At 35.0% G+C, this 21,064-nt stretch overlaps 1 protein-coding gene across 3 annotated transcripts in view; it reads right to left on the bottom strand.

The window, feature by feature from the left end:
• Nucleotides 1–495: 495 nt before the first annotated feature.
• Nucleotides 496–21,064, bottom strand: part of LOC106473865 (glucosylceramidase-like) — a 31,486-nt gene continuing 10,917 nt past the window's right edge. For all 3 annotated transcript variants that reach the window (XM_022402260.1, XM_013934552.2, XM_022402259.1), the window contains exons 4-10: nt 19,526–19,659; nt 18,922–19,094; nt 18,476–18,719; nt 17,846–18,070; nt 7,992–8,155; nt 5,024–5,140; nt 496–876 (exon numbers count right to left, since the gene is read on the bottom strand). In XM_022402260.1, the coding sequence (XP_022257968.1) occupies nt 768–876; nt 5,024–5,140; nt 7,992–8,155; nt 17,846–18,070; nt 18,476–18,719; nt 18,922–19,094; nt 19,526–19,659 (1,166 nt within the window). In that variant the 3' untranslated portion in view covers nt 496–767. The remainder of the gene's footprint in view (nt 877–5,023; nt 5,141–7,991; nt 8,156–17,845; nt 18,071–18,475; nt 18,720–18,921; nt 19,095–19,525; nt 19,660–21,064) is intronic.

Here is a 21,064-nt window from a genome sequence, read left to right as displayed (position 1 = left end):
GGACATCTTAACTCAAACGCTGTGAAACAAAAACTGAAGGTTCGGTAGAGGGAGTAACGTGCGTCACTTGAGCATATCATGCAACTATTGGTTAAGAGATGATGCATGATGATTTACATGAGACATGTTGGAGTATAGTATTTCCAACAGGGTGGTGGTGTGGAAGGCTTGTGGCATGCATAAAAAAAGTTTGCATATGGAGGGCAGCACTGAATGAGAATAGCTAATCTTGTGAATAGAGGTAAGTACCATATCGGTAAGTACCATATATAAGTATACCATACCATATAAGTACCAATAGAGTAAGTACCATATTTAATTTTTAATTTATTTATATTAAATATTTTAGGGTTCTGACATTTTTTAACACTCAAATATTTCAATATCTGAAACAATGTGTAATATTCATCTATGGGACATAAAATCTTGTCAAATATATTGGATTTGTTACTATATTTATCTTGTTTTATGTTCACAAATATTATCTGTACGATATAAAGTTTTCGAAAGTTTATTCACAACATATTTCAAAATGCAACAAATATTAATGTGAATAACAATTAAACAGTTTTCTTTTGAGACATAAATCATCTTAGAAGTTTAAATTCATCCTCTAACAGAATTGGAATTATACAAAGTATGATTATGAAACATATGCACAATTCACGTGCAAATAATGATAGATTTATCAAGTATTTATACTTCAGGTAATTTTCAAGTAAATTATACTAATATATAAAGTCCTTGATGACAGCTAGACTTATTAACTATTTCTTTCCCTGCCAAACATAAGTTTGTATGGAATGGGATGACACTGTGTTGACCACATGACCCAGCTCAGGATCCTTTATCATCAGATTGACAGGATTAGCATTTCTGAGAAATACAAATAAAGTATAATTAAATTCAATATAAGCAGATAACTTACTAACCGGTTATTTTTTACTCTATTTTCATGGAAACAGTAAAATAAAACAATATGTATACCAGAACTGCTACAACAGCAATTAATGTTTACGAATAAATACTGGATTATAGTAATGTAAATTACCGTGCAATTGCTACTTACAGTTCCAAGTAAAGGTCAAATTTTGAAATGTGTAAATAACATGCTTGTTTCATTTTACAAAAGAAACTGGTTTTGGATTGCAAACACACATACATACACATGCATGCCCACAATCTTCTATTGATAATGTTTGAAATGATTATAGTTTCAAGTAATAAGGATGTAAGATTGGAAGTCAGAGTTTTCTAATTTATATATATCTTCTGTAATTTTACAACAATGAAAACTAGGTTTGTTCTTTATACAAGTGACTGTTACACAACAGTAAGAGATAAAACATCCAGAAACATATCCACTCTGTTAAATATTTTGTCAATAGCTGGTAAGAGATTAGTTATGAAAGTATATATATATACATATAAATGTAAATACCTGAAAAAAAAAAATTTATTCAGTTATCACATACTTTTTATATAATTTAAGTGCTAAATATTCTTTGTCATCTTCTTAAAGATGAAATGACTATAATATCCAACGAAAAATTTTCTTCATATAAATCATATAATAACTGCAACTCGTGTGTGTTTTGTTAATTAACAATCTTCTTAATAATTGAATTCAAAGGTAACTTCAAAATATCATTAATGAAGTTAACTGCACTTTACAAGGTTAACATTCCAGATCCTATACTAACTCATCGTTGATTTTGTTCAATCAGATGGCTGTAATTACACAATACTGTGCACAATTTTTATTACAACAAGCTTCCATGGAGGATGGCAAGAATAGTTTTATAGAAACTCCTACAGAAGATGATGTTACCCCACACATTTTGATAAACTTTCCAAAGACGTTCCACTCTGTTTTTGAAGACCTAGCATTTGCAGACAGAGTTACAATAGCCAATGTAGTTTCATATGGGACATTACAGAAATGTTGCCAATTTGAATTGCTATGATTCTGTTTCTTTGATTGTCTTTATGATGAAAATAGTCATTGATTTCATGATATGACTAAAAGCTTGTAAATTATTGGCTTGTAAACTTTCATCATATTGAAATTTTTGTTTATTATCTTCTTAAAAACACCATGAAATATGCTCAGCTTTATTGCAATGGCTTTTTTCGGGTCAGGGGGGTTCTTCATAATCTTAGTCCTTACTTTATTGATATTACTTTATTGAATGGGGTGGGGCATGGTTTCACTGCTGTTCTAAATGTTCTACTGTGAAAATTATTCTGCTTCTAAGGAGAACACTGAAGACTTCCTTTTTCAAAATGTTATGTCCTTTGACTGCTTATCATTTAACAATCTGCTGTATGAATATTTCTTTCATAAAGACCTTCTTCTTACTTCAAGCAGTAAGTTTACCTACAGGTAATGGGCAAAAAAATGGAAATACCTGGGTAAATGAGGGACAACAAGTATATGCAATTCAGAGGCTACCACAAAGGTATGGCTCGTCCATTAATTAAGCAAATAACATTCCAGCATGCATAGGTTCATGTATGAAAATGCTGGACATGCCTGGTTGCCTATAATCATGGCTAGCATGGCTGCAAGAGACCTCAGTGACTTTGAAAGAGGAGTGATTGTTGGGGCATGTTTGGCAGGAGCTTCAGTGATCAAGACACCTCAACTTGCTGATGTTTCACAAGCAATGGTGTCTAAGGTGATGTCAGCATGTAACTCTGAGGAAAAGACATCATCAGCAAAGGGTAACAGTGGGTGGAGGTGCATACTCCAAGATGGTGATGTCTGTGCATTAATTTGATCTGCAAAGCAAAACAGTCGAACAATCACAGATCAATTGACTGCAAATTTCAACCTGGGGCGAGAGCAGCCAGTTTGATAAAAAATTATCTGTTGAGAACTCCACAGAATGGGATACCATAGATGGGTTGCAGTGCACAAACCACTCATCACATCTGGCAATGCACAGTTGAGTGTCCAGTGGTGCAAAGAGCACAGTCTATAGACTACAGAGCAGTGGAGAAATGTGATATGGTAAGATGAATCATCCTTCACCATGTTTTTGACAAATGGATAAGTGCACGTGTGGCAACAAACCAAAAGAACTCTACAGCCCTGAGTGTTTGGTTCCAACAGTGAAAGGTTCAGGTGTTTCTGTAACAGTGTGGGGCACATTTTCCTGGCATAGTCTGGGTGCACTCATACCCTTAGAAGGCAATCATTACTTAATGGTACTGAGTGATCATCTTCACCCCATATTACAACATTTCTGTTTTGCAGAGAAAGGTGTCTTTGAAGATGACAATGCCCCCGTCCACAGAACAAGAGTAGTCGCTAATGGTTTGATGAGCATGACACTAACATTATCCATATGTCATGGCCTTCTTAGTCACCAGATCTGAACTAAATCGAGTGTGTATGGGATATTTTGGAACGACTCCTGAGACAGCATTTTCCACTTCCACCAACTAGGCATGAATTGACCAACTTTCTCATGGAAGAATGATGTTGCATTTCTCCTGCAGATTTACAGACACTGGTAGACTCTATGCCATGGCACATACAAGCCATACTGGCAGCACGTGGTGGCCCAACACTCTATTAATTAAATTTACATTGGTATTTCCATTTTTTTTACCACTACCTGTATGACAACATTGCTCAGCTAAGTGATTATTGGATATTTGTCTTAAACAGAATATATAGGTACAAAACATGTCACAAGTTTGTGTTTGTGCTGACATGCCATTTAGACAGCATATACAGTTCCTTCAAATAAAGTATAATTAATCTTTTGTACCTTATCTGATGACAGAAATTTTTACTGGACTAACCTTATGTGTAAACCTAGATACATTCTACAGAAATATGAAGAGAGCTGAATGTAGGCTTTCATGAACTCTTTGGTGAGTGTAAATTAGGGTGAATAAAAAACAGACAAGTTCAAGGTATTTTTATGAAAACGCAATAAAGTCTTGGAAATTAAGAGCAACTTAATTCTGAAATTTAAATAACACATACCTTTTTGACACAATTTCTTAGTCTTACAATTTACTGTTATAAGCATAAACAAAACAATACACATTTATGGTTCCATTACATTTTGATACACAGTGTCAAATACTAGATGCCTTAAAATTCCTGTCTCCAAGATAAATATATATATATTTAGATGGTATTACTGAAAACATGCCTTACAGAAAATATGCCTTACAATTCTTATATATATTGCTATGATTATGTAAAAAAAAAAAGTTTTCTCAGGTGCAAAAACACCATGAATTTTGACATGTGTAAGAAATACATATGAAGCCTTACTACAGTTTTGAAGTTATTACACTTAAGATCCTAACAATGTGTGAACAAAATGGAAAAAATGTGACTAGGAATTAATTATCAAATTATCCATGGATGAATTGTTTCAACTTAAATATGTATTCAGTGAATAAGTACAAGAAGCACCTTAATAATCCTTAGTTAACTTAGATGAACTGCTAAGATGTAGAAACTTTAAACTGGTAGGTACCATTCAGTAACAAGTATAAACTGGTACATACCATTCAGTAACAAGTATAAACTGGTACATACCATTCAGTAACAAGTATAAACTGGTACATACCATTCAGTAACAAGTATAAACTGGTAGATACCATTCAGTAACAACTATAGACTAGTAGGTACCACTTAGTAACAACACAGCTCTGTGAAAATCTACATACAGCTATTTCAATATGAGTCGTGTCAAGAGTGTTGTATTTGCATTATTTTCATTACAATTAATATTGGACAATAAAATGTCAACATAAAAAAATTAGGAAGTTGATAAAAAATTTAGAATTTATGTAGGAATATGTGTCTTTTTATACATGATTTAAGACTTTTATGGCTGCTTGAAAGCCTGTGAACATAACAAATGTACAACAAATCCCAGGTTCATCACTCGCAAGGTATACCAACATTAAAAACCTGTGAAGAAAATTAAAACTATGTCATTAAAGGGTTTCATAGGAAGTTTTTACATGTACAATAAAACCAATTTACCTGTTCACAACCACCAAAACTGATGTTCTATTTAGAGTCATGAAAGCTGCTACCTCGAGACCAGAACTCCCTGTCTGAGAAACTCCTATACGATACGATCCACGCTGAATAAATTTACTGGAACAAATAAGTTCTGGTTCCATTATATATTGTCATTACTCTAAATTAACCAACTTTTATATTCTAGCTAAAGAAATTCAAATTTTGACAGATTAGGAAATCAAATTCAAAAATTTATTCTAATAATTTAACACATGCTAAAGACATTCTAGCCATATTCATAGGTAATAAGTCTCAAGTACACAAGTATGCATAATTTTGTTCGGTACTAACTGCTCAATAAGAAATAAATGGGCCTATATGATCTGGTTGTGGGCTATATTTTGGCTCAAGAGAAAAACAATAACAATATTCTAACTTTGAAGATTTTAAAAAGCAAATCATATTAGTTGGAATATGGGAACCAAACACCTTAATTGCTTCATATGTATAAAATATCCATTAAAAAAAAAAGTACTTTTCATGAGAGAAAAATCACAACATAAGGGTTTTTCTCTCATTGGCAAAGAGTGATCTATAGATCAGTAGTATGTGTGGTATTATATCACAATAACACTGATAATGACTTTAAACATTACTAGTCTTATATGGTTCTCAGTAAGAAGAATATAATAGCAGCTGGACCACAATACTTATCTATTGCATGCCACTATCAATGAAGTCCTTCATTCAATTTCAGAGTTAATCAGGTTGACTGGTTATGCAACATACAAAACATCAGTTGAAATGCTATTCATAAGTCTTTTATGATATATAAAATTCATAATTCATATAGTATACAATATCTTTGCTGGTCTATACAAAAATTATTTAATAGGATATATAATTAGCTTCAAATTTACTCTGTCAGCATGTTGTGACAAATACTTTTCATATAAAAGACTTTTCCATTTACAAAATAATATATACACTATCTTACCAAAAGTCATGGGACACGGGTAGTTATGAATAAAACATATCTTTATTCCAAGAAATTAATAGCACGTTGGCCTGCCTTTGGCCTTAATGACTGCTTCAATGTGTCGTGGAAGACTGTCTACTAATTTCTGGTAGAAAGCTTGTGGTATTGTGCTCCACTCCTCCTTGAAAGCATTGGTAATTTCCACTACTGAAGAGGGCCGTCTTGGCCTTGCTCTAATTCTGCATTCCAGTTCATCCCAAAGATGTTCTATCAAGTTGAGTTTAAGGCTCTGTGCTGGCCACTGCAATGTTCCGATGTTATTCTCTTTAAACCATGCATTCACAATCCTTGCTTTGTGACATGGAGTGTTATCATGTTGGAAGATGTAAGGGCCAGTACCATAAAATTGTTACAATGTAGGACACACAGAATTGTTCAGAACATCATTCATGGATCCATGCACTGTAATCAGTGGACCTAGTCCATACACGAGAAGCACCCCCAGACCATGATACCGCCACCTCCAAACTTCACTGTTGGGACAACACACTCAGGTAATAAGAATTCTCCAGGCATCCTCCATACCGAAACATGTCCATCAGACTGGTAGAACATGTAGCATGACTTGTCGCTCCACAGGACCGATTTCCATTGATTCACGGTCCAGGTTCAGTGTGCCTTGCTCCATGCCAATCGATGGTATGTATTTGTTTTTGTTATCAACGGCTTGTGGGCTGCAGCTCTTCCGTGAAAATGCATGGCATGCAGCTCTCAGTGTGTTGTGGAAACACTTATAGGATTGTCTGTGGCTGCTCACATCTCCAAACACAGATTCTCTAGGGTTTGATGGCAAGATCAGGTAACCAGCCTTCTCAAAACACGTTGGCTTCTGTCAGTCAGTATTTTATGCCTACCCAATCGTTTTTTGGGCTCATTATCACCTGTGGACTTCCATTTATTCAGCACGCTGCCAATTGTCAACCTGGGAATGTTTAATTGTTGCACAATAGCACATACAGACATTTTCCCCAAATGACATCCAACTATCCTTCCCCTCTGAAACTCTGTTAGATCTTTCTTTGTACTCATCGTTCAGAGTACAAGTTGGAAATGACTTCCAAGCGAACCGCTGATCACCTTTATAAGCCAAGATATTTGCATATTTCATTGTTACACCCATTTTCCTGCAATCAGAGGTGTGTTTCATGACTTTTGGTAGGATAGTATACATCATATCTGTTTCATTCACTACTAAGGAAAGATAAAAGAACAATACTATTTATGACACCAGACACATCAAGGTTATATGATGTACTCCTTGTAGAGAAAAGAAAAAAAATATTACATCAAATCTAATGGACTTCCATTCTTTCAGGCAAACACATCATAATGATAAGCTGTTTCTTCACTTCAGTATGTAAAATATAGAAGTATTTAATCATTCAAGACACACAGTAATATGTAACACGATCTGAACACAGTAATATGTAACATGTTCTGAACACATGAACATGTAACATGATCTGAACACATTAACATGATCTGAACACAGTAACATGATCTGAACACAGTAACATGTAACATGATCTGAACACAGTAACATGTAACATGATCTGAACACATGAACATGTAACATGATCTGAACACAGTATCATCTAACATGATCTGAATACAGTAACATGATCTGAACACAGTAACATGTAACATGACCTGAACACATTAATATGTAACATGATCTGAATACAGTAACATGATCTGAACACAGTAACATGTAACATGACCTGAACACATTAATATGTAACATGATCTGAACACAGTAACATGTAACATGACCTGAACACATTAATATGTAACATGATCTGAACACAGTAATATGTAACATGATCTCAAACTTTAGTTACATTCAAATAATTCTAAGAGTTCATGCTACTTGTAAGTTATCACAAGCCTATAGATCATGTTTTTTTAAGTTTTATAATGTTATATCTGAAAGTACAAAAACCTTACCTAAAATGTCCTAAGACATAGTACATAGGTTGCTTGTAAAACTCTTTGGCTGTGGCATTGACAATAACTGGGGAATCAACAAAATTATTAACCCAGTTTGGCCCACCTCTAAGGTCCAAAGCTAAGTTCCAGTCTACCCATCCAACACTCCAGTGAAGAAGATCCTGTTAAAACACAAATGTGTGAAAACCAAAATTCTATAGTTTTAATAGAGCAATAACAATTATTTCTATCTATATTATAAAATACAGCTAAATACAATTTGTGAGACATTAGGTTCTCCATCAGTAGTTAGAGGCATCTTCAAACATAATTCCAATAGTCTTACACATGAAGGGTTAAACACATCTTGTACTGAGTATTATCTACATAAATACCTACATATCATTACAGCATATTTCAGTTAAAATAATAAATCATCTTGTTTCTTGTGGAAATAGAGATCAAAAGTAACAAGTCACAGATACATATTATGACAAAAGGTATGAGCCAGGGCCTTGTTCAGTACCGTTTACAACTAAACGACACTTAATTTTTCTTACAACATTAGCTATCAGCTGTTCTTCCTTTACTGCTAGTAACAAAAATAATCTAATAGATTGTTTACATCTGTATACTTGAACTAAAGGATCTGTTATACCTGTTAAATTTGTACACTTATAGCCTGCTATCAAGGCCTTATATAGAAGAAGGAAACAAAAACACTCCTGCCCTCTCATTTTACTGAAAACTCCCCCTGCAAGAGTTGAGCAGCATTAGTACAGTTTTAAGTTACTCTTTATGTAAATTGTTGAATTCCATTGCAATCCTATACTATTGAAGGGGTATGTATATTTAGAGGATAGTCAATTTGTTTGCTTAGAATACTAAAAACTAGGGAATCAAATAAAAAATTATCTTTAAATAGGGAAAAGTTTGTATTAGCTTTTTAGCTCAATTATGTAAACATATCATATGGCAACTTTACCCAAGTTGTATCATACATGTCAGCATTGTTTAATAACATAATACATTCAGATGTTTTATGGTTTCAACTGGATATAAATAATGATTCTACAACAAAATATCATACAAGTAAGCATAGCTCTTACAACAGATTCAGATGCAGGGGATCTGAGAGGTGTATTTATTAACCAGATATGTACAGTGGATCTGAGAGGTGTACTGTGGTAATTAGAATTGTGCAAGGAATCTGAGAGGTGTACTGTGGTAATTAGAATTGTGCAGGGAATCTGAGAGGTGTACTGTGGTAATTAGAATTGTGCAAGGAATCTGGGAGGTGTACTGTGGTAATTAGAATTGTGCAAGGAATCTGAGAGGTGTACTGTGGTAATTAGAATTGTGCAAGGAATCTGAGAGGTGTACTGTGGTAATTAGAATTGTGCAAGGAATCTGAGAGGTGTACTGTGGTAATTAGAATTGTGCAAGGAATCTGAGAGGTGTACTGTGGTAATTAGAGTTGTGCAGGGAATCTGAGAGGTGTACTGGTAACTAGAATTGTGTAAGGGGATCTGAGAGGTGTACTGGTAACTAGAATTGTGTAGGGGAACTGAGAGGTGTATGAGTAACTAGAATTGTGTATGTGGGATCTGACAGGTGTACTAATAGCTAGAATTGTGCAAGGGGATATAATCCTTAAACATTATCTGGAACATACATTCAAACATAATGTTTAAAAGGAATGAAGTAATAGTTTGTCCTCAGTCAAAAACTGTACACTTTCTGTCATAGTGTCCTGTTGAATAGTAAGAAATGTTTTAAATAATTTACTACAAACTTATAATATTTAAATAGTGTGATCAGATTAAAATTATAATCAGTCTAACTTTCCAAATACATGACATTTAGACATTATACATAATGGGATAAATGGTAGGTTTATACCAATGTCAGTCTGATCGTGTACATAGAATACTGTAGTTTGTAAACAACAAAACATAAATGCACAAAACTTAGTTACCAACATTAAATATTTTTTTAATCCTAAAATAGAAACAAGTTGCAGCATTCAACCCTTAATCACTACTATTAACTGTAAATCTATCTACAATTGTGTAGGGGATCTGAGAGGTGTATTGGTAACTAGAATTGTGCAGGGGGATCTAAGAGGTGTACTGGTAACTAGAATTGTGTAGGGGAACTGAGAGGTGTATGAGTAACTAGAATTGTGTGTGTGGGATCTGACAGGTGTACTAATAGCTAGAATTGTGTAGGGGATCTGAGAGCTTTCCATTACCACTGATGTAGAGAACTGTCACACAGAGTGAAGATGGTTGTTCATAGACCACTTGTGAATTATTAACACACTAGCCATCTTTTGATGTGAAGTTTTATTATCTTCCTTTATCACTGAAGGGATTTCATTTTCAATTATGAATTTAAGACTAGGAAGTTAATAGAGCTGATTTAGCACTGAAAATCAATTTTAAGCATGGTTTAAGCTTTCTTCTTACCAATAAATTGTCTTTTCCCTCCAATTTTCATGTAGGTCTATTTCTGTGTTTGTGGACTACAGTTCTAATACCCCTTAGTGTTCCAGTCTGGCCACTCCTTCTTTTGCCTTATTTAGAAAATCAAAATGCAACTGTACAGTACTGTGCAAAACTGTTATTTTGTTATTCTTTCCATTTTATTGGCCTAATTCTTCCATATTCATTACAGAATGTAAATTTCACCACTATAGTAATGCTTCACTGTAGATTTTGTTTTGTTGTTAGCTTTACAGAATATAGGGCCATGTTAACACAAGACTGAGGGCTGCTTCTGATGAAAAAACGTCTGAATGTTAACCTAAAAGTTTCCTGGCTCCCATCTTGGGACTCAGTATGACAGTGAGAGTGCCTCTGATGAAAGAGACTGCCAAAACAAACATTCTCTTATAAACGAGGAAGTGGTGGAAGATGACTTTAGTTAGAAGGTTAATTTTTATAGCATAAGTAAAATGTGGCAGGTAAAGTAATTTTTTGGGTAATTTTTAACCCTGGATTATATATCAAATCATAAGTGAAATCATACAAATAAGCTAGCCCTTCCAAGAAATTATACGTCTCCCTTTCCAAGTGTGTGCATTTGTTATAAGCAAAATAGACACAGACCTGATACCATTTCAACAGTCTGTTACAACCAAAAGGAATGGCTCACACACAAAACATTCGTATCTAACATTTTGTTTGTTTGGGCTCTGAAAATTATTCATAGTCTCATTGGTTGTTAGAATATAATATTGTGATATTAATTACAAATGTTATAATTCTCCTACACTGAAAATATATTGCCAACAGGTACTTACTTCTTCTCACATACATAGCTATTCTTGTTCTTTGCAAAAACTTTTTTGCATGCCACACGCCTTTTACTCCCAAGCACCCCTCAATTCACGTGGTTTAACTGATTTTCGTACGCAAATTATTACGCAACAAAGCTCTACAAGTAGTAGTGCCACACACCCAAATGACACCCTTCAAATTTAGGCAGAAATGTAAGCACCAGTTGACAATGTGGAGGAAGGGTGGGAAGTGTGAGCGGAAGTAAGTACCCATCAGAAATACATTTTAGGTGTAGGAAAATTATAACTTTGAACAAGGTACCTTACTTCTGCTCACATACATAGCCAGAATCCCACATTAAATAGGTGAAGGGACCAGTGCGAAGGAGAAAGTAGAAGCACCCTCTAAAACCACTTCTGTAACATGTATAGGTATACTCCTCATCCAGATGTGGAAGAGGTGCAACAGATCTGGGCAGAAACTTGCGAGGAGCACATCCCAATGGGGGAGAAAACAGTTGGACAGTGATCCTAACCACAATATCTTATAGTTTAAATCACCCTGATGAACAAAATGTGGGTAAAATAAGGGGTGTGTCCCAAGGTGTAGAGTGGCTAGGGTGCAACAGACCATACACGTAAAGTCAACTGCGTTCAAAAATCGACTGCAGGAAACTAACATCTGGGTAGGATGGGGATCACACCATCAGTAAGCAAACTGCAATCCAAAACTCAACCACCAGGAACCAACATCCTTGCGGGGGTAGGAAAGAGGATCATACCATCTTTACCTCATGTTCTGCTGATTGGAGGGGAAATCTTACCACCGATTTCTGAACGGGGCATATGTGAGTAGAGTGAAATAACAATATATATATATATATATATATATATATATCCCAGTGAAATCAAACAGACTGAAACTACTTCAAATGCAGCAACATCTTCTGCACAAAAACATTGAAGGGTAGTGCAAGAGAAAGAAGTGGAGCAATCACCATGACCCACAACATCATGCTAATGCATCCGAGGCAAAATGAGTGAGGGGCCAGGGACACCCTAAAGACATGTGTGAGGATTTATTAGGGATTGACATCAAAGCTTGTCTGATTGTCCAGGACAAGTAAAATGTGTAGTAAGACAAGTGAAGTCATCTTTGTACTTGTTCAATTAGACAAGTGGAAATTCTTATTGAAAATGTCAGAGAATATCCGTGTTTGCCAGTTTGTTACCTCTATTCCATTATTTGTCTCATCATGAATCCAGGGACCTAGAGGTGTCCTAGAACCCACCTCATAATTATGATGTAATTCCATTTCTAAGATGGCAACACAAACAATAGTTAGGCCTAGGTCAAGCGCGGTAGCCAGGGAAACGTTCATTGCCCAGAAGTCTTGTTCCTAGATATGCACGCACGCATACACATATACACACAACTAATTAAGCTCCAAAGCTAACTAGCATGGACTATTGAGCTGGCCAGCTAGCATTAAGAGCTCCATTTGAGTGTACATAAAAGTCAGCTAGCTAGCTAACTATCATTAGATCAGGACTGTCAAAAATGTTAAGCCAAGTAGCACCTCTCCATACCAGAGGACTATGTTCTTCTCAATTGAAGGCCCTACAGTGGAGAAATGTAAAGCTGACAGAGCAGCTGAAAGGTGTTTGACATAAACAATCAGGAGCAGAAGACCAAGGTTTAATCCATGGGAAGACAAGAGGACAGAACTGAAGAGGATTTGAAGAGTGAGCTTGGGAAAGAGAAGGATTAAGATGTTGCAGTGGAATGGGATGAGCCAGAATTTACTGATGAAATGTGGCTGCATAGTTTATAGTTCTTCTGAAAAGGACGGTAAGGTTTATAGTTCTTTTGTTCCCCACTTGTGTTTGAGGATGGCTTGAGGATGAGCAGTAATTGGCAGATGAAATATAATTAAATTGTTTGGAAAGCTTAATTAGGTGTATGGTTCTTTTGCTCTCTGCCTGTAGTTGAGTGATCGTATCAATCTGTGGTTATCACTCGTGTCATGCCCTATTCAAAAACTTCGAACAAGTGACTGTGCCCTTTGGACATGTAAGAAATGCTGTTCACTTATCCATAGGACAAGTATCCAAGTAAGTGTAATCTCCTGCTTATATTGATTAGATAAACTCTAAATCCAAAAAAATCAACCTCTGAGAACTGTTATTTATGCAGGGGTAGAATGAGAGATCCCAATCAAAGGGTGAACTGCATTTATGCCATCACACTACATCATGTCAATTGGTTCAGCTCTAAATCCAAAACTCAACCACTGAGAACCAACATCCATGTGGGAGTAGGATGAGGGTTTCCAATCGGCAAAACACGAATATGGACAATATGTTGATTGGTTCAGCTCTAAATCCAAAACTCAACCACTGAGAACCAACATCCATGTGGGAGTAGGATGAGGGTTTCCAATCGGCAAAACATGAATATGGACAATATGTTGATTGGTTCAGCTCTAAATCCAAAGCTCAACTGCCGGGAACTGACTTCCATGTGGGTGTAGGATGAGGGGTCCCAATCATTATGACTGCACACTCCAAAGCTACAACATCCTCTTGGACAAACCCATGCAGACATGGAGCATCCATTTGGAGGATATCTTGTCACTAGCAGAACACCACCTCCCTACTCTCAACTGGAGTCTATATTGTTTATAATGTATATATCTGTCATTCAGGAGAATACCTCCATGGTCCATCACCCCAGTGGCTTGGAACTCGAAAGTGGTAAGAACTCTTTTACTCCACTGGAAGAAACAGGGAGAAAAACATGTTGGAGAGTTCAGAGGAATGTTCACACTAGAGATAGTGCAATGGGTGAATACGAAACCCTATATTGTAAAGCAGACCAAACCAGATTTATTCAATCTAAGGAATCACAGGGATGGGTAGCAATTTCCTTTCTGCTTTACCCATGAAGTCTAGAATGGGCATATTTATGAAACAAAGATAACCTGAAAGCGATATTGTGGAACACCCTATCTCTAGTTTATGTGATTGTAATGGAAATTATGAAAATGAAGTCAACATGGCCTTACATTGTGGGTTTTAGTACAATTCTAAATGATTTAAGTATAACTGGACAGGCACCACTTGCCACAGAGTGGGATCCTGGTCAAAATATGGGACAGACCCCTGAAAAATAATATATATATATAAGAAAAGAAAGAAAAATTATCTAGCTACAGTCTCACTGAAGAGTAAAGGATGGCAACAGAATGGAAGATGGTACCCTGACAAGGCAGAAACAGCTACCCAAAGCAGATAATAGGAGATGAACATATGAAGTTTAGTCCCAGTGCTTGACAGATGAAACACCTCCAATGGATGACGAGGTTGAGAAGCAGGTAAAAGGTGTCTGAACAGAGTGAAGACAATAGGAAGTGATTATGGGAAAGAGGAGACAAGGGAAAAAAATCACGAACAGAGGAGTGGTGCAAGGGAGGGAAACTGCAGGAAATGGAGTCAACAGAAAGATACCATGAAAGCAATGAAGCAACCTTGAGCATTATCGGGACAGAGAAGATCATCCAGGTTTGACTGAGAATAAAGATTGAAGATGGCAATAAGTAGAAATGATGAAAAAAAAATCGATCCAGAACAAAAAGAACATATCAAGCCAAAACAGCCAAGAAGACCAATTCTAATCCTGTTTGAATGTATCGACCTCCAGGGCAAATGGATGATGTATCAGAGACCAAAACAAGAGTTAGCTTGGAATTGAGAAAGGAGTCAAATGCTTCCCATGGAGAAGTACCACACAGAAAGTAGAGCCACTGAAAATTTGAGGTTTGAGAGGCCATTCCTTGGGAGAAAGTGTGTCGGGACTAGAAAGGCAATCTGCAACGAGGATGAAAACACCTAGAACACAACACACCAGGAAACCAGTGTTGGTAAAAAAAAGGTAGGTCCACTGTCTACCTCAAAGAGAACAAGAATGAGTGCCCCCTTGACAAGTAATACAAACCATCACCACTGGATAATCAGAATGAAACATTAGTCAAATCCAGACAAGAGGAAGAAAGTGAACTACAGCACGCTGAGCTGCCGCAAGTGCCAAGGTGTTAACATGGTAAAACCTTTCATCTGGAGATCACTGTCCTGAAGCTTCCTGCTGATCGACCCATGCCTCCAACTTTGGAGATGAGTATCAGGGAAGAGAAACAAATCTGGATGCGGAGGAAGAATCATGGGGGATATGTTCAACCATCAGTGCATACAGTCTAAGAGGGAAGGAGAAAGGAGCTAACCAAAGCCAGAAGTACAAGAATAGTGTTAGTAAAATCCTTCTAAATGCAGAATTCGGGTAAAATGCAGACCACCCGAGAAAAGACATATAGAACTGAAACAAGCCCAAAGGGCAAGGCACGAAACTGGTACCAAATCATGTGGTGAAAAAAAACAACCTAAAATAGCATCCTGAGAAATAAAAATTAAGAACATGTATCACAAGCATTCCCAGTCCTGTAGAAATTGCCCAACCGATTGTAATCAAAGATTACATATTAAAAACAGGGAGGAACCAAGAAGTGATTGAGACAGGACCAAATGATCCAGAATTTCTATCATCATTGAGCATACACAACGAATGGAGAAACCCATAGGTAGGACAGGTAAAGAATGGTAAGGTGCCAGATATGGAACATGAATGAAGATGGCAATGACTCAGACCAAAAAAATAAAATAAAATATAGCATCACAGTACTCTACATGATGCTAAATGCACAGGAGTAGAACAAGAAATAGACCAATGGAGAAAAAGGGCCAACTGTAAGTACCTATTAGAAGTAGATGGTAAACAAAGTTACAAGACAGTGTCCCACCCCAGAAAATCCCAAAATCAAAGAAGCCATGTGTGGAGGGAAAGGACTGAAGATGACAAATGCCCTAACATGAGGGAAGGAGGAAGAGGTATTACATGAAGATCCCCTAGACCAAAGATACGAAAAGAAAAAAAAACAACTTGAAGAGAGCACATCTGAACATGAGCACTGCCAAACGAGAAGTGATAGTTAGGTAGAATAGCATAGAGGGAGTCACATGGATGTGTGGGACTACTATTTGTAAAGGTTTGTTGCATAATAATTTGCATGCGAGAATCAGTTAAACCACATGAATTTAGGTGTGCTTGGGAGTGAAAGGCTTGTGGCATGCAAAAAAATTTTCCAAATAGATGGCAGCACTGAAGGAGAATAGCTACTTATGTGAGCGGAAGTAATGTACCTTGTCAGAAAATTAAATACACTGTATGCATTGTAGAATCATATTTATACTAAGACTATTTGCCATTTGTCATGATGATGATGTAAGTTTTCATTTTAAATTCACAACCTCCTATTTGTAGTGGTTTGTTGCATAATAATTTGCATGCAAGAATCAGTTAAACCATGTGAATTTAGGGGTGCTTGGGAGATGAAAGGCTTGTGGAATGCAAAAAAAATTCCCAAATAGAGAGCAGCACTGAAAGAGAATAGCTACTTATGTGAGCGGAAGTAAGGTACCTTGTCGGAAAATTAAATACACCGTATGCATTGTAGAACCATATCTTATTCTAAGACTATTTGCCATTTGTCATGATGATGATGATGATGTAAGTTTTCATTTTAAATTCACAACCTCCTAATATGAGTTGATTCATCATAGGAATAATGTGAAGAACATATGTTGTATAGTATAGTATGAGAAACATATGTAGTATGCAAAATCTGTGATGTATAGTGTAGTATGCAGAACTTGTGATGTGCAGTATACGGTAATGAATATGTGATGTGTAGTGTATTGGATACAACATGTATAGTAGTGAACAATGTCTTTGATGTATACTGTAGTGTGATGAATATAAGATGTGTAACAGTGTGAAGAAGTTGTGAAGTGTTGCAGTATAGTACACAAAATTTGTGATGTACAATGCTGTGTAAGAAACTTGGTATGTGTTAGTGCAGTATAGTGTAAAGAACTTGTGATGTATTGTATAGTGTAAGGAACTTGTGATGTACTGTGTAGTGTAAGAAACTTACTATGTGTTAGTGCAGTATAGTGTAAAGAACTTGTGATGTACTGTGTAGTGTAAGAAACTTACTATGTGTTAGTGCAGTACAGTGTAAAGAACTTGTGATGTACTGTGTAGTGTAAGGAACTCGTCATGTTTAGACATGAAGAGTGATTTCATATTTTGAGGTTTAAAATGCACTTTAATTTGTATACAAAAGATAAAAAACATTTTCTTTACCTTAAACATATTAAGTTGCTTTGAATATCACGTTTCATATCTGTTTTTTTATTAGCATTAGGTTACAAAAAGGTAACTACTATCTCCATCAGGTTCATGATTCATTACATGGTAAGACTATAGTGAAGAAATCACTAAAAGCAAAATGTAAATTAGGATACAGTAAAATACCACCAATTATTTGATCTACCATTTTCATGGTTTGACCTAATGGTTTTGTTACAGCTTGTCACTTTGACCTTTAATGAAAATTCATTATTTTGTACCTTGGTGTTAGTAAGAAATGAAAGTATAAAAAAAGTTAAAGTTTGTAATAAATTATAACTTTACCTGTATGATATCATGAGCATAGTTTTCAGCACGTTCCCAACTTCCAAGAATAACTTTGTTTTTCTGCCAAGGAAAAGACCCTTCACAAGCTTCAGTTGCCAGAAGAAATTTGTTAGGAAACATTTCATGAGTTATGTCTAACAGCTTTGGTGGTGCCACAAGGTTCATGTACCAGTGAAATCCTATACCATTCACGTACTTGGCTGCTACAGGATCTTGGAGTACCTAAAACAAGTGCTTCCAATTAAGTAAAAAGTTTTGTATGAGTATGAATTAACTAAATACTTCTTTATTAATATATTTTAGTGAACCATAAAGCTCTTAGTGTTTTGCTGAATAACTGTTAAAGAGAAAAAGAAAGTTGTATATATATTATTATTACAATGATAGATCGTTAGAAGTGAAAAATATGAAAACCATGACAATTTAGAATGATTAAAAGAGTAAAAAGTCCCAAATCTTTCACAAATAGATTTTTAGTAGCACTATAATAGGTATTAACACATTTAAAGTAAATAGCACAAATGTTTAATTGAGTTTGTGATCCATTTTTAAATTTGAATTATCACAAGGCAGTAACTTAGTGGAGACAATTATTTCTTACTTTGAAGTGGTTGAAATTAAGTTTACCTTTTCTGCCCATTTAGGAAGAAGAGGCCTCTGATCATCCATGATCATAAGTTGTAGCTTGTTGGGTCCAAAACCTGCTTTTTCTAGAGCAGGGCCAAGGTGAAATTTGATGAAATCTCGCTGAGAATCTGGTGTGAAACCAAGACACTGGAATGGGAAGTTGTCTCGAAAACCATTTAGAGGTTCATTCTGTGCTGTGATACCCCAGAAAGTTATGTTGTAAGCTGCATATGCTTTGAGAAATCTAAACAAATATAGTTAAGTTGGAAAATATACATACTATGTGAAATGCATTGTTTGTATAATTTTAAATTTGAATTCATAAATATTCATACATTATTCTTAGAAAATGTGCCAATTTATGACCCAATAATGTATGCTGGGTTAGAATTCAAAAGCTAAATATGGTCAGTATAGATCACAAAATTAGGTAAATGAGAACTTGCCTGACAAAATAATTTGCCCATGTTTCATAATATTTGCCTCCAACCTCTCCTTTTAATGTGCCCTTCCCAGTCATATTTTCGTTAGTTTTCATCCATGCAGGTGAACTCCAGGGACTCCCGTAGAACAGAATTTGAAAGGAGCTTACGTTCATGGCTTTCTGAATTAACGGAATCTATGAAATGCATAAGAAATAAAATCAAAATAAACTAATCTCAGTTACTATAAATAGTAATTTCTGTGTAAACATTTTATAGCTGTATGGAGCAACATTTCTAATTTTTTTATTTCAGTTCTGATGGTGGTTTAATTACAGTAATTTCAGTTTGTAATAGTGCATTTATTCCAAAAACACAAATAGATGTTAATATCATTAATTTAACATTTAATCTGCATATTTGAATATCATATCTTTCATTTTGTATAAATGATCCTCTTTAGTAAGATGAAAGTAAATCTCAATTCAAAACTTTCAGTGTTTGATTTAAATATTTCAATATCATACCCTTCATCTTGTATAAATGATCCTCTTTAGTGAGCTGAAAATAAATCCCAATTCAAAACTTGTAATGTTTGATCTACATATTTGAATATCATATTCTTCACCTTGTATAAATGATCCTCTTTAGTAAGCTGAAAATAAGTCAAGTTGAAATCTCCAGGAATATCATCATATGAATAATCGTGAGTTGAGAAGTCACAGCTTGCAATAGGTACTCTTCCAATTGAATATTCAAGACCTGAAAATGGCAAGGCCATTTATGTTTATTTGCACATAATTTGAAATAATGTTTTTTTTATTTCTTCAGGAAAAATATTTATAGAATGACTGTTTATTAAAGGCAATGTTTTTCTATAATAAATAGCTAATTAGTAACCAGAATAATTTCTGATTTATCAAGAAAGTACGTTTTTTAGTGAAATATTTACTTTCTTACATGAGGCTTACAGCTAATTCAGTTCTAAGCAAGAAGTTACAAATCTGTTGACATGCAATTAATTTTCAAAGTACCAGATTTTGCTGACAGAACACAAGTTACTTAACTGACACACATGGACTGATTATTGTTGTATATTTTACAGAATTTAAAATTATGTTTGAAAGAAATCTGATCATTTTGTACTTTGCATACTTTATACTTGAGTTTATTTAGTTAGCTTCAGGCGACACAAAACAGTTTTATGTTCTCGGTACAGCTCTTGTGACATTTCAGCATATTCTGGAGTAATTAACTTTTATTTATTTGTTTACTGTTTAGTGAATATTAAGTGAAATGTTGGGAAAAGAAATAATTTAAAAATTGTTCAAGTTTGTAGTCAGTCACATAAAATGTTATGCTTTGATTACTTCTAATTACACACATTTCTTAGTGTTCATTCTTCACACAAATATAATCATATGAAGGTACAAAACTATTAAAATATTCTTGTTGTATTCTAAATCAAGACAAACATTTATTACATTCTATAAACAGCTGTCTTGATGGCATGTGGTGAAATTAAATAAATGTTAATGTACCAATGTACAATAAACTGGTATTCAAATTTGATGACAAGGAACCCACTTTGAGACAAGAAGTTAGCTGGAAAAGGTAATGAAGAACACTTTTAACTGAAGATTACAAATCTTGTTGAAATGATGTGTATTTGTTACTGTATTAAATTTGCAATAATAATAGGTCATCAAGAAATTAATGTTGCTTTTTTTTAGATGAAAAAACCCAAATAACTTATATATCAAAACATTTATTAGATGAAATAGTCTCCATTTTATCAATGATGGTTTTCCATCTTACAATCAGGTCATTAATGGCCTGATTAAAGGAGTTTGAAATGAATTACTCCTTTGATGTCCCAAGCATCACTTTCTGTGGATGGAGTCGAGGATTTGGGGTCGGAAGTGGTTTTTTTCTAGGACTGAGCCATTATTTTTGGTGTTTAATATTCACACAGAAAATCTATTTCTCATTACTGGTGCCAATTCTATCCAAAAATGGTTCATGTGCATTATGCGCCAGATGACACGAAGTAATGTTCCCATGTTGGAAACGATGATCATCAGAGAGTTCGTCAGGCACCAAACACCTTTTTTATGGAGTTTTCCCATATTTCTTAGATGTTTACGTATTGTTTCATGAGAGACAT

The sequence above is a fragment of the Limulus polyphemus genome, unplaced genomic scaffold (assembly GCF_000517525.1).
Source record: "Limulus polyphemus unplaced genomic scaffold, Limulus_polyphemus-2.1.2 Scaffold6574, whole genome shotgun sequence".
Lineage (NCBI taxonomy): Eukaryota > Metazoa > Arthropoda > Merostomata > Xiphosura > Limulidae > Limulus > Limulus polyphemus.
Note: the sequence above shows the minus strand (reverse complement) of the source record. Positions and strands in the feature narration are given on the sequence as shown.